The 14,451-nt window shown below is 42.1% G+C and overlaps 1 protein-coding gene across 3 annotated transcripts in view; it reads left to right on the top strand.

Annotated features, from left to right (window-relative positions):
- The window catches only part of PRKAG2 (protein kinase AMP-activated non-catalytic subunit gamma 2), a 247,892-nt gene that overhangs the window by 106,574 nt on the left and 126,867 nt on the right, over nucleotides 1–14,451 (top strand). For 2 of the 3 annotated variants that reach the window (XM_070728762.1, XM_070728763.1), the window contains one exon: nucleotides 211–493. In XM_070728762.1, the coding sequence (XP_070584863.1) occupies nucleotides 211–493 (283 nt within the window). Of the gene's footprint in view, nucleotides 1–210; nucleotides 494–13,932; nucleotides 14,033–14,451 lie in introns of those variants that run through there. The other variant, XM_070728767.1, reaches the window with a different exon arrangement.

Raw genomic sequence — 14,451 nt, 5'->3', positions numbered from 1 at the left:
CCTGGGTGTGGGCATTCGTGCATGCGAAATAGCGCATGCCCATGCTCTTTCAGCACCCAAGGAAAAAAAGGTTCGCCATCATTGGTATAAGTAATCATGCCTTGAGCAGGAGATTGGGCAAGAAGGTCCTTCCAACCCTATGATTCTGTAGTCTATGATTCTAAGACTTCCCAATATTTCAACTCAACGCTTTTTTCCCTCCCTTTGCAGACCGAAGACAGCTACAATTCAGGGAGCCCCTCCAAAGGAATCTTCTCAAAGGGGTTCCAGAACCGACCTTCCAGTCCATCTTCTGCTCCTGTCAAGTCTAAACATAGTCCAGGTTCACCCAAAACGGTGTTCCCCTTCCCATACCAGGAATCACCGCCTCGCTCCCCTCGGCGCATGAGCTTCAGTGGGATTTTCAGGTCATCGTCAAAAGACTCTTCCTCCTCTGGCTCTAACCCTTCCACCTCCCCCGGAGGGATCAAGTTCTTCTCCAGGTCAAGAAAAAGTAAGGCATTGGTCCTGTTTTTCCCCCATAAGAGCTTTTCTCTGGTTTCTTTGCCGGCTGTGTGAAAATAAGGTGGAGACAGGAGGAAAACAGAACAGAATGTGCAATAACTTGTATTCTGAATTTAAGCGTCTTGGTTTAATGGGTGGGATCCTGATCTTGTCATCAGGAGAAATGTACATTTTGTGTCCGTGTTCGAAATGATTGAGGAGGACCAGCATCACTCTGCTGCGATTGGGCACAACCTGTGCAAGAAATTGCCCTGACTCTTGCAAACAATCTTGGAACTTTGCTCCTCAACTTGTATTCCTTCTTTCCTTCTTTCCTTCTTTCCTTCTTTCTTTCCTTCCTCCCTCCTTCCTACTTACCTTCTCTCCCTCCCTCCACCTTCCCTCCTTCCTTCCTTCCTTCCTTCCTCTGTTCTTCCTTCCTTTACCTTATCCTTCCATCCTTCGTTCCTTCGTTCCTTCCTTCCTTCCTTCCTTATTTACTTAATTAGAATTAGCATCAGTTAGAACTGACCAGCTTTTCTAAACCTGATTCCTTAAAATGTATTTATTTGAAGAGAAAAAAAAAGAATGGTTAGCCATTTTAAACAACTTTGAGTGACTACAATAGCTTTAGTGCTTAACTAGAGAGATACAGATTGTGAGAACCTTAAGCAGTTTAAAGAATTATGTGTGTGACTTAATCAGAAAACTATTTTGCATGATCAAACCTGGAATGGAAGGAAGATGCAAACAAGATAATAATTCTTATCAGAACCAGAAAGCTTGAATAGTCCTAGAAAACAGTTCTCCTCAGTGTATCTTTACATTGTATATTTATAGAGATTCTGATTAATCACCATGCCAGATACAAAGCACTTAAGAAGACAAATATAAGAAGAGTAAGAAGAGTAGAATAAATTCTGCAATATGGATTTATCTGCATTGTACCTGGCTGCAGTATAGTAAGGGCAGTTGGGCCTGGAGGATGATCACATAAAGTGTTAATGCCACTTTACAAGGTCTTGGTAAGGCCACACTTGGAATACTGCATCCAGTTTTGGTCGCCACGATGCAAAAAGGATGTTGAGACTCTAGAAAGAGTGCAGAGAAGAGCAACAAAGATGGGGACTGGAGGGTAAAATATATGAAGGATGCTTTCATGAACTGGGTATGTTTAATTTAACGAAACGAAGAACCAGGTGAGACATGATAGCATGAGATCCAATATCTCAGGGGTTGCCACAAAGAAGAGGGAGTCAAACTATTCTCCAAAGCACCTGAGGGTAGAACAAGAAGCAATGGGTGGAAACTAAACGAGGAGAGACATAATCCGGAACTAAGGAAAAATTTCCTGACAGTTAGAACAATTAATCAGTGGAACAGCTTGCCTCCAGAAGTTGTGAATGTTCCAACACTGGAAGTTTTTAAGAAGATGTTGGATAACCATCTGTCTGAAGTAGTGCAGGGTTTCCTGTCTAAGCAGGGAGTTGGACTAGAAGACCTCCAAGGTCCCTTCCAACTCTGTTGTTATTATGATTACTTTTATAGCAACCCAATGCCAATTTCTTTTCCCAAAATTGGGGGGGTGAGGAAGAGACAGAGAGATAGAGAGCGAGGGAGAGCGCATCCTCTTTCATCTCTTGGTGCTAACATCACAACCTTACACTGCACTGATGATGTTAAATAGTTCGATAATGAAATGTCTGCAAGAAAATAAACAATCACCCCATGCTTTCTTTGATGTTTTAGTTAATAGAGGATATGACAGAGATACTACTGTATGCAGAAAGATTAACATTGAAAGATGACATACTTGAACCAACTTCATGTTGGGCTTGGAAAGTTAGAGTTTAAAATCTGCAAAGCCACTAATCCCTAGTGGTGACTTCCATCTTGCAAGCAGCATAGGAATATAAACCTGTTTCGTAGATTATAGTAAGCAACTTGACTCAAGAGCCTGGCTATAAAGTGACTTCTTCCATATCTTCCGAATGACGGACAATTCTCCAGTTTAATATGGTCTGCTCTTCAGATTTACACCTTAAGATGGTGCTGTTTCTTGTATGTTCCTTTTTTTTTCTTCCTGTCGACCAGGTTCAGGCTTCTAAACTACTGTGCTTATGGCAGACTCTTAGAGGACATTCAGAACTCCGATCTCCTTGGCATTCGATAGAGAAGTCAGAGGTCTTAGGTGATCTCTGGCTGTTTTCTTGCAAATGTTTCGTTACCCAAACTAGATAACTTTATCAGTGCTAGTCCTAAGCATTTAATTGCCCAAACTAGCTAGCATATTTAATTTAATTATCCAAACTAGGTAAACACCATCTATTTATTTATCTATCTATCTATCTATCTATCTATCTATCTATCTATCTATCTATCTATCTATCTATCTATCTATCTATCTATCTATTCATTTATTCATTTATTCATTTATTTTGTCCAATACATAATACATATTGAAGAGAAAGATATGTAATAATATAAGTAAAGAAAAGAATAGAAGAAAAGATATAAAAGTACAGGTGAACATATTTGAAAAGAAGAAAAGATAAATGAGATAAGGAGAGACAATTGGACAAGGGACGGAAGGCACTTATGCACTCCCCTTACTGACCTCTAAGGAACCTTGAGAGGTCAATCATGGATAGTCTAAGGGAAAAATGTTTGGGGTTAGGGGTTGACACTACTGAGTTAGGTAATGAGTTCCATGCTTCGACAACTCGGTTGCTGAAGTCGTATTTTTTACAGTCAAGTTTGGAGCGGTTAAAATTAAGTTTGAATCTGTTGCATGCTCTTGTGTTGTTGCGATTGAAGCTGAAATAGTTATTGACAGGTAGAACGTTGCAGCATATGATCTTGAGGCAATACTTAGATCGTGTTTTAGGTGACGTAGTTCTAAGCTTTCTAGACCTAGATCTAGAGCTAGTCCTAAACTCAGAGAGCACCAAGGGACCCTCATTTCATCCCTGAACTACAAATATTACCCCAAAGTTTCTTTTTAAAAAGGCAACTGGACTTTGTTCTACCATAGGAAAAAACAAGTCTAATTGCCTTATGAAAAAGCACCCATGAAACAGCCATGACCTAGATGTCTGCGAATCTCCATAGATAGACATATAAATGGTTCAGAAGTGCCCAGCTGCTATGGCCTAGAGGTGGAGCTCTTGCCTCACAGTCAGGAGGTTGTGAGTTCGATCCTAGGTAGAGGCAGATATAGGGTCTCCTGCTTGAGCAGAGGGTTGGACTAGATGACCTGCAAGGTCCCTTCCAACTCTGCTCATCTTTTATAAGTCAAGTTGATGCTTCAGTCCCTGTTCAAGAATCTGTGTAAACATGTACATTAGTCTTTAACAGGAGCCCAAAACCATATTTCGCTAAATAAAATTCATATCTATGGGGAAATATTGAATATTAGTTTATCCATATGCTTTTTTTATTACCCAGATGCTCCCCATGGAAAAACGGGAGAAGTCTCTACCCAGAGTTGGCTTTTGGAAACAGTAGAGAAACGTTTCAAATTGAACCTTTGTATTTGCTTTCAATAATTTGTTTCATCAATTTAACAGAGCTTTGCCCCCAAACACGATACCCTGCAGACATTCTGGAGCTGGAAAAAAAAATACAGAATACATAGCCAACAAGGCCATTTTAAAATCTAGTCATTGAGTTAGATTATCATTGTGTGTGAATATTTGCAAAGATCAAAAGATTGCAAAATTCAGCCTGTTATCAAAGCACTTTTTAAAGACTCTGGATTTCTTCCAACAAAATCCAGTTCTTTCCTATTTAATAAAATTAATGTTTTCCACTTTATTTGGCTAAGATAAAATGACATAGTAAGCTTCTCTTCCCTAGGGACCAAGGAAACAAAATTATGATTTTAAACATGTTTAGATTAATTTTGGAGTTTTTCTAGGGTCGTTCAGGCATTTCATATAATAACATTTGATTATAAAGTATTTTAAAAATCCATTATTTAAAGAGCAAAATAGCACTAAGAGAGGGAAGTAGAGACCAAAGTTTATTACTGATGAAATCTGTAGGTAGAGAGTTGGCCCACACAGTCTCTGAGCCAACCCACTTCTTAAAATATTGATAACTTTTATTATTGGTACATATCAATGAATTATTGAACAAAACATGATGGCAAGACCAGGAACTTATCCAACAGAAAATACAAGCAGAAAGAAACAAGGTAGTTGAAAAGGGAGAACTTAGAACCTTAATATTACTTTCAGAGTTGATTTTAATCCCTTCAAATATTTAAGCTTGACAGTGTCTTATAATGTTAGCAGTGGCAATGACGGTTAATAAAATTCAAAGATAAATACCAAATCATGCTAAAATACAATAGCTCGTGATCAGAAATAGAATGATGTGTAGGAATATCCAGGGTAAGAGCATGGAAAAGACTAGAAAATTGTCTAAAAAGAGCTACTCAGGAAACATTTATCAGAAAAGGGGGAACATATTCCAGGTGGAAGGGAAAGGAAGAGAAGAGAAGAGGACATTGTCACACCAACACTCCACAGTCTGCATTGGTTGCCAATGTGTTGGTTATGACCTATAAAGCCCTTCATGGCATCGGACCAGAATATCTCCAGGACCGTCTTCTGCTGCACGAATCCCAACAACCAGTTAGGTTCCACAGAGTTGGCCTTCTCCGGGTCCCGTTGACTAAACAATGTCATTTGGTGGGTCCCAGGGGAAGAGCCTTCTCTGTGGCTGCCCCGACCCTCTGGAACCAACTTCCCCCAGATATCAGAGTTGCCCCCACCCTCCTTGCCATTCGTAAGCTCCTTAAAACCCACCTCTGTCGTCAGGCATGGGGGAATTGAGATATTCCTTCCCCCTAGGCTTATAAAATTTATGCATGGTATGTTTGTATGTATGTTTGGTTTCTTAAATTGGGGTTTTTTACATTACTTTTAATATTAGATTTGTTCATATTGTCTTTTTACTGTTGTTAGCCACCCCGAGTCTACGGAGAGGGGGGCATACAAATCTAATTAATATATTAATTAGATGTGGGTTATTATTATTATTATTATTATTATTATTATTATTTATTGGATTTGTATGCCGCCCCTCTCCGGAGATGTCCATATGTCAATCTGGCCCCATTAATTCACTTACCAATCGTAGCAAGAAAGATCATCAAAGGGGCAAAGTCACTTAACAACATAGCAACAGAAAATTTGGCCTCGATCTTAAGTTGAGGGTCCCCTGTAAAGTATAAAGAGAAGAGTGTACCACTGAGAGGATCTTCAGAGCACCCTTTAAGAAATGTGAGTGTAGAGGATCTAGACAGCTTCTATTTGCAGCCAGCCTTGTAGTAATAGTACCAATAATATTTGCAAGAGTTAGGATGGGAAGAGCTCTTTCTATTGGGACTGGGTCCGGGTTTATTAGACTAAACTGTGGAAGAGGAGGAGGAGGAAAGAAGCAGAAGGAAAAGAAGAGGAGGAAGAGGAGAAGGTGGTGGTGGAGGAGGAGGATGGAAGAAGAAGAAGAGGAAGAAGAAGAAGAAGAGGAGGAGGAGCAGGAGGAGGAGGAGGAGGAGGTGGAGGAATCAAGACATGTTCACTGAGAATTAAGATGACTGAAAAGACATCCATCCTTCAAGTGATTCAGAAACAAGGAAAGCAGGATTCAAACTGAATCCCGCTAATTTTTTCCATGTGGACTTTTCCCCTATAATCTGCCTAAGATTTGTTTTGACTAGAACAAATTAATTTTAAATCACTGAAGGAGCATTGTTCTAAGGCTGAAAAAATAATCTGCTTGAGATCTGTCTAACTTCTATTTTTGCAGTTGTGTTTTCTTTTCTTTTTTTCTTTCTCCTTTTAAAACTGGTATTCTCCCCGGGTCTAAAAAGACCCGAAATGAAGTTTGAGACCCCGTAAAAATTATTCCCTGCATATCTGAAACTTGAAATTCCATGACTTTTTCTCATTTGAGGGGTACTTTCTAAGGGTGGGGGGGGGGGTTTGGGGGGGGTGTATAGTTTTTGCTGGGCAAAAAAAATTACCAATGTTACCCTTCGGGTCCTTTTAGACCCGGAGTATAAAAAGGTTGATTTTAGCTACTGGAATGGTCTTTTTGAATACTTTTTTCACTAGTATACTAATTTGAACATTTTCGAACACGATGAAATGAAAATTGAAGTGAAAAAAAAATGCTTATTTGTTTATTTTGCTCATCAAACCCCGCCCCCCATTTTTGTGAAATTTTGTTCATTTTCATCTAGATCAGTGATTTTCAACCTTTTTTGAGCCGCGGCACATTTTTTACATTTACGAAACCCTGGGGCACATTGAGCGGGGTGGGGTGGGGCTAAAAAAAGTTTGGACAAAAAAAATGTCTCTCTCTCTCTCTTCCTCCCTTTTACTCTATTTCTCTCTCCCTCTTTCTCTCCCTTCCTTCCTCTTTCTTTTTCTCTCCCCATCCCTCTTTCTTTCTCTTCCTTCCTTCCTCTCTTTTTTGCTCTCTTTCTCTCTCTCTCCCTACCTTTTTCTATGTCTTTCTCTCTCTCTCTCCTTCCCTCCCTCTCTTTCTCTCTCTCTCTCGCTTTCTTTCTCTCTCTTTCTCTCTTTCTTGCTTTCTTTCTCTTGTTCTCTTTCTCTCACTCTTGCTCTCTCTCTCTCTCTCTTGTTCTCTTTCTCTCTTTTGCTTTCTTTCTCTCTCTCTTGCTTTCTTTCTCTCTCTGAGCTTCGCGGCACACCTGACCATGTCTCACGGCACACTAGTGTGCCTCGGCACACTGGTTGAAAAACACTGATCTAGATTACGCTGCAAAACCTTACTTTTTTGAACTTCAAATGGTTTCTTACTGTATGGCCATAAATCAAGGACTATCTTTGTATGCTTAACTTTTTTTTTTCTGAACAAATAATCTTTTGGACAGTGATATTAATTGGGATTATTGATTTGCCTCATAATTGGCACGAAATTATGAGGTCCCAGGATGCTAAACTCTGAGAAACTTTACCTAAAACTCTTTGAGTCAAACAGCAGGTCAATGAGGTTTCCAAATTAGATCATATCAAGCTCAAGGAAGCAAAACGTATTTTTGAACAGCTGCTACAGAGCAAGCTGGGGGATCAGCCTAGGGTTGAGCAGATCATCTTAGGGATCCTGATTCTTCCTCCTTTGCCTTTCTAATTTCTTGGGCCTTCACTGCCCTTGAAAAATCCAGTGCAAGTGCAGCACTTTTTATCTGCCAAAATATTTTTTCTGAGCTTCCTGCCAAACTCCCCCCCCCCGGTGCAGCCTTCCATAAAATGGTGGGTTGCAGGCACACTGGAATGAGAAATAGGAATGACTCAGCCACTGGATAATCCTGTTAGGAGGAACAAGGCTTGAGTATCCTTCAGCATCCGGGCATCGGTGACCTTCATCGGACCTTTCTCACGGTCATAAAATACGATAGTTCCAAATTTCTCAAGCACTTTGCGTTAATAGCATTTGGCTTCCTCTTTCTTTGTTCTACGGCCAGCAATCCTGCTCTGTAGTTCCCTGTAATTACTGGATCTCAGAGAGGTGGGAATAGAGATGGCCGCCACGCCTTGGCTAATTCCACAGAGTTCAGTATTTATCGGCCGTAATCCAAACTCAAAGTGTGTTGACTTAGAAATCAGCTTCTTTGGCCCGGTTTGCTGAGCTGTCATGAGGTTGCATCTGGTTGGGATGATGCTTCAACTGAGGTAGGGGGATTTCCAGAAACATGGTTTATGGCTTAGCATCCGGCATGTGAATCAAACCAAAGAGTCTCATCTCAGCCCAGTCAAGAAAACCATGAATAATGCTGATATATGAACCAGTTACTAAAGCCAATATTTGTAATTGCTGGTGAGTATGGTTATTAAATCACAGAATAATGGGGCTGTAGGGGATTTTGGAGGTCTTCTAGTCTAACCTCCTGATGAAGCGGGAGCCCTTATATTATGGAATGGAGTGGAACGGAATAGAATAGAATAGAATAGAATAGAATTCTTTATTGGCCAAGTGTGATTGGACACACAAGGAATTTGTCTTGGTGCATATGCTCTCAGTGTACATAAAAGAAAAAGATACATTTGTCAAGAATCATGAGGTACAACAGTTAATGATTATAGGAATCAAATAACCAATGAGGAAACAATCAATATTAATAAAAATCTTAAGGATGCAAGCAACAAGTTACAATCATACAGTCATTAGTGGGAAGAAATGGGTGTAGGAATGAAGAGAAAATAATTAGTAGTAATAGTAGTACAGACTTAGTAAATAGTTTGATAGTGTTGAGGGAATTATTTGTTTAGCAGAGTGATGGCATTCGGGGAAAACTATTCTTGTGTCTGGGTTGTCTTGGTGTGCAATGCTCTGTAGCGACGTTTTGTGGGTAGGAGTTAAAACAGTTTATGTCTAGGATGTGAGGGGTCAGTAAATATTTTCACAGCCCTCTTTTTGACTCATTATTATTATTATTTATTAGATTTGTATGCCGCCCCTCTCCATAGACTCGGGGCGGCTGTGCAGTATACAGGTCCTCAATGGAAGGCAGGTTGGCAGCCATTGTTTTTTCTGCAGTTCTGATTCTCCTCTGAAGTCTGTGTCGGTCTTGTTGGGTTGCAGAACCAAACCAGACAGTTATAGAGGTGCAGATGACAGACTCAATGATTCCTCTGTCGGACTGTATCAGCAGCTCCTCATCACTACCTCTTCTCTTCCTCCTCCTTTTCTACCTTCTCTTTCTCTTCCTTCTCCTTCTTTAAAGTAACGTTATCCTAACACGAGGGAAATAGAGACAAGGTTCATTTATATGAACTACTTTAAAATGGGATTGGCTGCAAAAGGCATAGAAATAAGTGGGAAAAGATGTAAGTGAAAAACTGACCATGCTCCATTTAGCAATGAGGATGGGCATGTCACAATTTTTTATCCTTTCTTGCTGCCGCTTTTCCGTTATCTGTTTTACATTTATCATGGCAAGTTTAAGATTGACCACCCCCAAGACTCAGTAAGAAGTTTACTGTCTCTTTAGACAATTAAAAAACAGAAATATATCAAAGAGTTGTTGATTTCTGTGAGATGCAATTAAACCTTGTGGCCCCTTTTGACTCAACTGTATAATGATGGTGTCTATGGAAGATTATCTGGCTAGCTCATTCTACCCAGATTATCAAAATGTTTAATGGATTAGCGAACCCTATATTTAAATGTCTAAAGACAGCTGGCTTCACTGTCAATTATTATGACTCTTGCTTGCTATTTACTCATCTTGGACGCAATTCTTTTACAAAATCCCATTGGTTTTTAGTTGGGAACAACTCACCCTATAATTACTGGGTGGCTGTAACTACTCTGTGTAGTCATTCTGCTCCCAGACCATCAGCTCTCTCTACCTCTTGCCCCTACAAGTTTAGTAAAGCAAAATTCAACATGAGATATTGCCCTACAACGAAACAGAAGAGAATCAGATGATATAAATTTTATCCTGTCTGGATCACTCCAAGCTGAATGGCAGACAGAACAACTAGAACGCGGACCACACGTTTCCTGAATAGTTTTTATCCCAGGGCTGTACTCACACTTAACAACGAACTAAAGGGTCACCATCAGTGAACTGTTGGACAATATTACTCGGTTTGTCATGTAGATCAGAGGTCCCCAACCTTTTTTGCACCAGGGACCGGCTTTAAGCTAGACCAGTTTTCCATGGCCCGGGGGGGGGGGGAGCTAGCTGTCAGCGGCGCCGTAAAAGGGGCGATCAAGAGAGGAATGGGTGAATGAATGGACGGAGGGTGGGAAGGAAGGAAGGAAAGAGGGAAGGGACAGGAACAGAAGAAGGGTGCAAAGGAAGCAAGGAAAGGTGTGAAAGGGGAGAGTAAGAGAGGAAGGAGTGAAAGAAGGGAATGAGGGAGGAAAGAAGGGAGGAAGGAAAAGGAAAGCAAGAAATGGAGGGAGGAAAGGAAGGAAGGAAAGAAAGAAAGAAAGAAGGGGGGAAGGGACAGGAACAGAGGAAGGAAGCAAGGAAACTTATGAAAGGGGAGAGTAAGGGAAGAAGGTAGGAAGGAGAAAGAAAAGAAGAAATAGAGGAAGGGAAGGTAAAAGAGAGAAAGAAAAAGAGCAAGAAAGAAAGCAAGAAAGAGAAAGAAAGGCAACTTCAAAGAAAGGCTCACTGAGCATCTCTCACTCTCTCTCTCTCTTTCTATCCCTCTTTCTTTCTCTTCCTTTCTCTCTCCTCTTCCTTTATCTCCTCTCTCTCTCCCTCTCTCTTTCTCTCCCCCCTCTCTCCCCTTTCCCTCTCTCTTTCTCTCTCTCCCTCTCTTGCTATCTCTCCCCCCTTTCCCTCTCTTTCTCTCTCTCCCTCTCTTGCTATCTCTCCCCCCTCTCCCTCTCTCTTTCTCCCTCTCCCTCTCTTTCTCTCTCTCTCCCCCTCTTTCTCTCTCTTCTCACTTTCTCTCTCTTGTTTTCTTTCTGTCTCTTTTGCTTTCTCTCTCTCTCTCTTTCTTGTTTTCTTTCTCACGCTCTTTCTCTCTCTTGTTCTCTCTCTTGCTATCTCTTTCTCTCCCCCCTTTCTCTCACTCTCTCTTTCTCACTTTCTTGCTGTCTGTTGCTATCACTCACTCTCGTTCTCCGTTCTTCTCAGCGGTGACGCGCGCACGCCCTGCCCGCCTCACCTTTGCGAGAGCACTTTCGCCCCGGGCTCTCAGCAAGGGGGTTTGCAGGAGAGGTGGGGCCGGCGAAGGTGATATTCAATGTCGGGGGCGCACAGGCGGTTGCACGCGCTCCCTATCTCCCTGCTAGCCCACTCGGAATATTCAAAATAAGAAAAGCCTTCGCCGGCAAAGGTTTTTCTTATTTTGAATACTCCGAGTGGGCTAGCAGGGAGATAGGGAGCGCGTGCAACCGCCCGTGCGCCCCCGACATTGAAGACCTCCGCTGAGAAAAGCCTTTGCCGGCATTTCCTCTCGGCGTCAAGGAGGCGCAGCGGCGGGCAGAGAGAGGGAAGGGGGGGGCAGCGGCGTCCCTCCTGGCCTTGGCAGGCCGCCCGACCCTCCCCACCTCCTGCAAACGCGGTGGGCGGCGGGGGGAGAGCGAGGAGCCGGTTCCGGCGGGCGCGGGGCTTGGCTGGCTGGCGGGGGGAGCGCCGCTGGTGGTGCGGAAAGGCCGAGGGGGCCCTGGCGCCGCGGACCGGCTGAAAACCCCCAACGGCCCGGTGCCGGTCCGCGGACCGGCGGTTGGGGACCTCTGATGTAGATGGTTGAGTGGTTCAGGGTGGGGAATTTGTAGTGGGTGGGACATTTGTTCTATTTTTTATTCTATTTTTCATTTTATTTTTAAATTTACCTATTCTGATTTTATGTATGGTGGGACTGGTCTCTGGGTGTCACACGACTTTCATTGCCAATGACAATTCGTTGTTTTTGACAATGACAATACATTTATTATTATTATTATTATTATTATTATTATTATTATTATTATTATTGCAATGTTTTATTTAGTTCTGCATTTCGTCTGCTGGGTCAGTCATCAAGAGAGGGGCCACCTTTTGCCCTCACTTAAAACCTTGAAATCCCCCCCCCCCGGGTTGAGCTGGTGGGTTTGTGTCAGTCTACTTACTTGTGGACAATTGACTAATTGGACAGATCCAGCCGCTGAGTAGATTTCTTCTATTTTGGAGAATATATACAGGGTGTCCAGCAAATCTGGAAAATAGGAAAATCATGGAATTATCAGGGAATTTGTGAAAAAAATGAAATAAATCCGGGGGGGGGGGGGGACAAACTGTATTAAAATGTTTAAAAGTCTGGAAACATCATGTAAAAAAAAAGAGATCGGATCGTGCTGCCTGGCAGAGTCAAGCAAAAATGAGCATAACTGTGGCAACAACTTGCTTTCTCAGCTACCGATATTTCTCCACGGCTTAGCCGTTTGGTATGACGTCATCTATGACCGCGTCTTAACTAGATCGCTAGTAACAGGGGAATATCAGGGAAATATCAGAGAATTTCAAAATACTTTTCCCCTGGACACCCTTTGTATAAGATATTTTATTTATTTTTTTATTGATTGACTTTGTCCAATACACAATGAGGGTTTTAGTGGGTATACACATAGTAAAATACATGATGAAGGTTATAGAGGATATACTCATAGTAAAATATATCTAAGAAAGAAGAGAAGAGAAGATATAGGAATAGAACATATCAATGAAAGAATAGAAGAAAAGATATAGGAATAGAAGAAAGGTATAGGAGATATAGAGAGCAATAGGACAGGGGACGGAAGGCACTCTGGTGCACTTGTACTCGCCCCTTACTGACCTCTTAGGAATCTGGATAGGTCAAACATAGATAATCTAAGGGTAAAGTGTTGGGGGTTTGGGGATGACACTATAGAGTCCGGTAATGAGTTCCACGCTTCGACAACTCGGTTACTGAAGTCATATTTTTTACAGTCAAGTTTGGAGCGGTTAATATTAAGTATAAATCTGTTGTGTGCTCTTGTGTTGTTGTGGTTGAAGCTGAAGTAGTCGCCGACAGGCAGGATGTTGCAGCATATGATACTTGTGGGCAATACTTAGATCTTGTGGGCGATGCTTAGACTAGAATGTTTTTGAGAAAAGTATTCATCAGCATAGCACCACCTCCTCCTCCTCTTCCTCCCTCTTTTCTCTTCCTCAATTGTTCCAGGTGAAATTACAGCATCTTGTTCCCCATTAACCGGCTTGTCACTCAGCTGCCGAGGGGGCTTGGCAGGTCTTAGGTTTATCCAGAGCAGCTCCACTTGAGAGCTCGGAGACATGAATCAAAATAGTTGCATGATGTCATAATGGGAATGTGCTCCAGCCAGTGGGTGCCAAGGATTGTCTGCTCTAAAAGCGTGGTTTCCTTTTACAGACTTTTTTAAAGAGACATCACGCTGAACTGCACATGGTCGTTCCCTTCTAGCAATCTCGTGCACCGGGCAGGCTTTTAAATAAAAAGAGGCAAGCCGCAGATCAACCTGGTCATCATAACCCATTTTCCCTTGAAGCCGGTCTGCTTGGGCATGCCTTCTACCCTCCAGAGTTGCTGCGTCTTCTCCGTTCAGAGTTAGCAGGGATTTTAAGCGCAGACTGTTGTGAGTTAGCTGGGTTTGTGCAGCTGCCCAGGGCATCCAGAGATGCTGGTGGAGTTACTTGGGACTGGCATTGGGAAGGACCCATTCTGGACGGAATCTCGCTAAAAACTTTCTGCTTTTAAATTTCTGCGGGCTTACATTGAAGGAATTGGAGAACAATTGGCCATCTTTGGTTTGCTTCATCCTCTTCATCCTCGACAGACTGATAGAATTTTCCCCACTGCTCTGTTTTGACATCTTCGACGGGTACCTTTCTCCCTACCCTCTGCTCTACCTGCGGGCTGGATTTTTTTTGCTTGGAACCAAGGTTATGATTGACAGCTGCTAGTGACTGAGCCCATGAAGCGGTTTGGCAGCCTGCGGGGGAATAAGAAACGAAAGGATCAAGGCAGGAGTTCGGAGAGGCGCAAATCGGAACCTCATGGCCTTTTAGGTAGGCAAACTTTGCCGGTTTTCGGGCAGGACTGGGAAGTGTCTCTACTAGTGCAGTGTTTTTCAACCTTGGAAGCTTGATGATGTGTGAACTTCAACCTCCAGAATTCCCCTGTCATCTTTCTGGTTGAGGAATTCTTGGAGTTGGTCCACACATCTTTGAATTGCCAAGGTTGAGACTGGTCTAATGTCTTCTTGATTTGAGGAAGGGACATTCAAGAGGCATAACCTAAATGGGGATTCTTAGGAAGAACTGTGGATGCACATTACAGATATTTTGAGGACTAGTAGAGGACAAGAAAGGGGTACAGAAAACTCTAACTCATCACTACCATCTGGTGTCCATCTAGATAAAAGTTTCTTAAGATGTTTTTGCTTTCAAAACTTTTTCGTATTTTATGGAGGATCCTAAAAGAGCTT

This window comes from Erythrolamprus reginae, chromosome Z, assembly GCF_031021105.1.
Source record: "Erythrolamprus reginae isolate rEryReg1 chromosome Z, rEryReg1.hap1, whole genome shotgun sequence".
In the NCBI taxonomy this organism is placed as follows: Eukaryota; Metazoa; Chordata; class Lepidosauria; order Squamata; family Dipsadidae; genus Erythrolamprus; species Erythrolamprus reginae.
The sequence above is the reverse complement of the archived record's forward strand: the minus strand, read 5'-3'. Positions and strand labels throughout refer to the sequence as shown.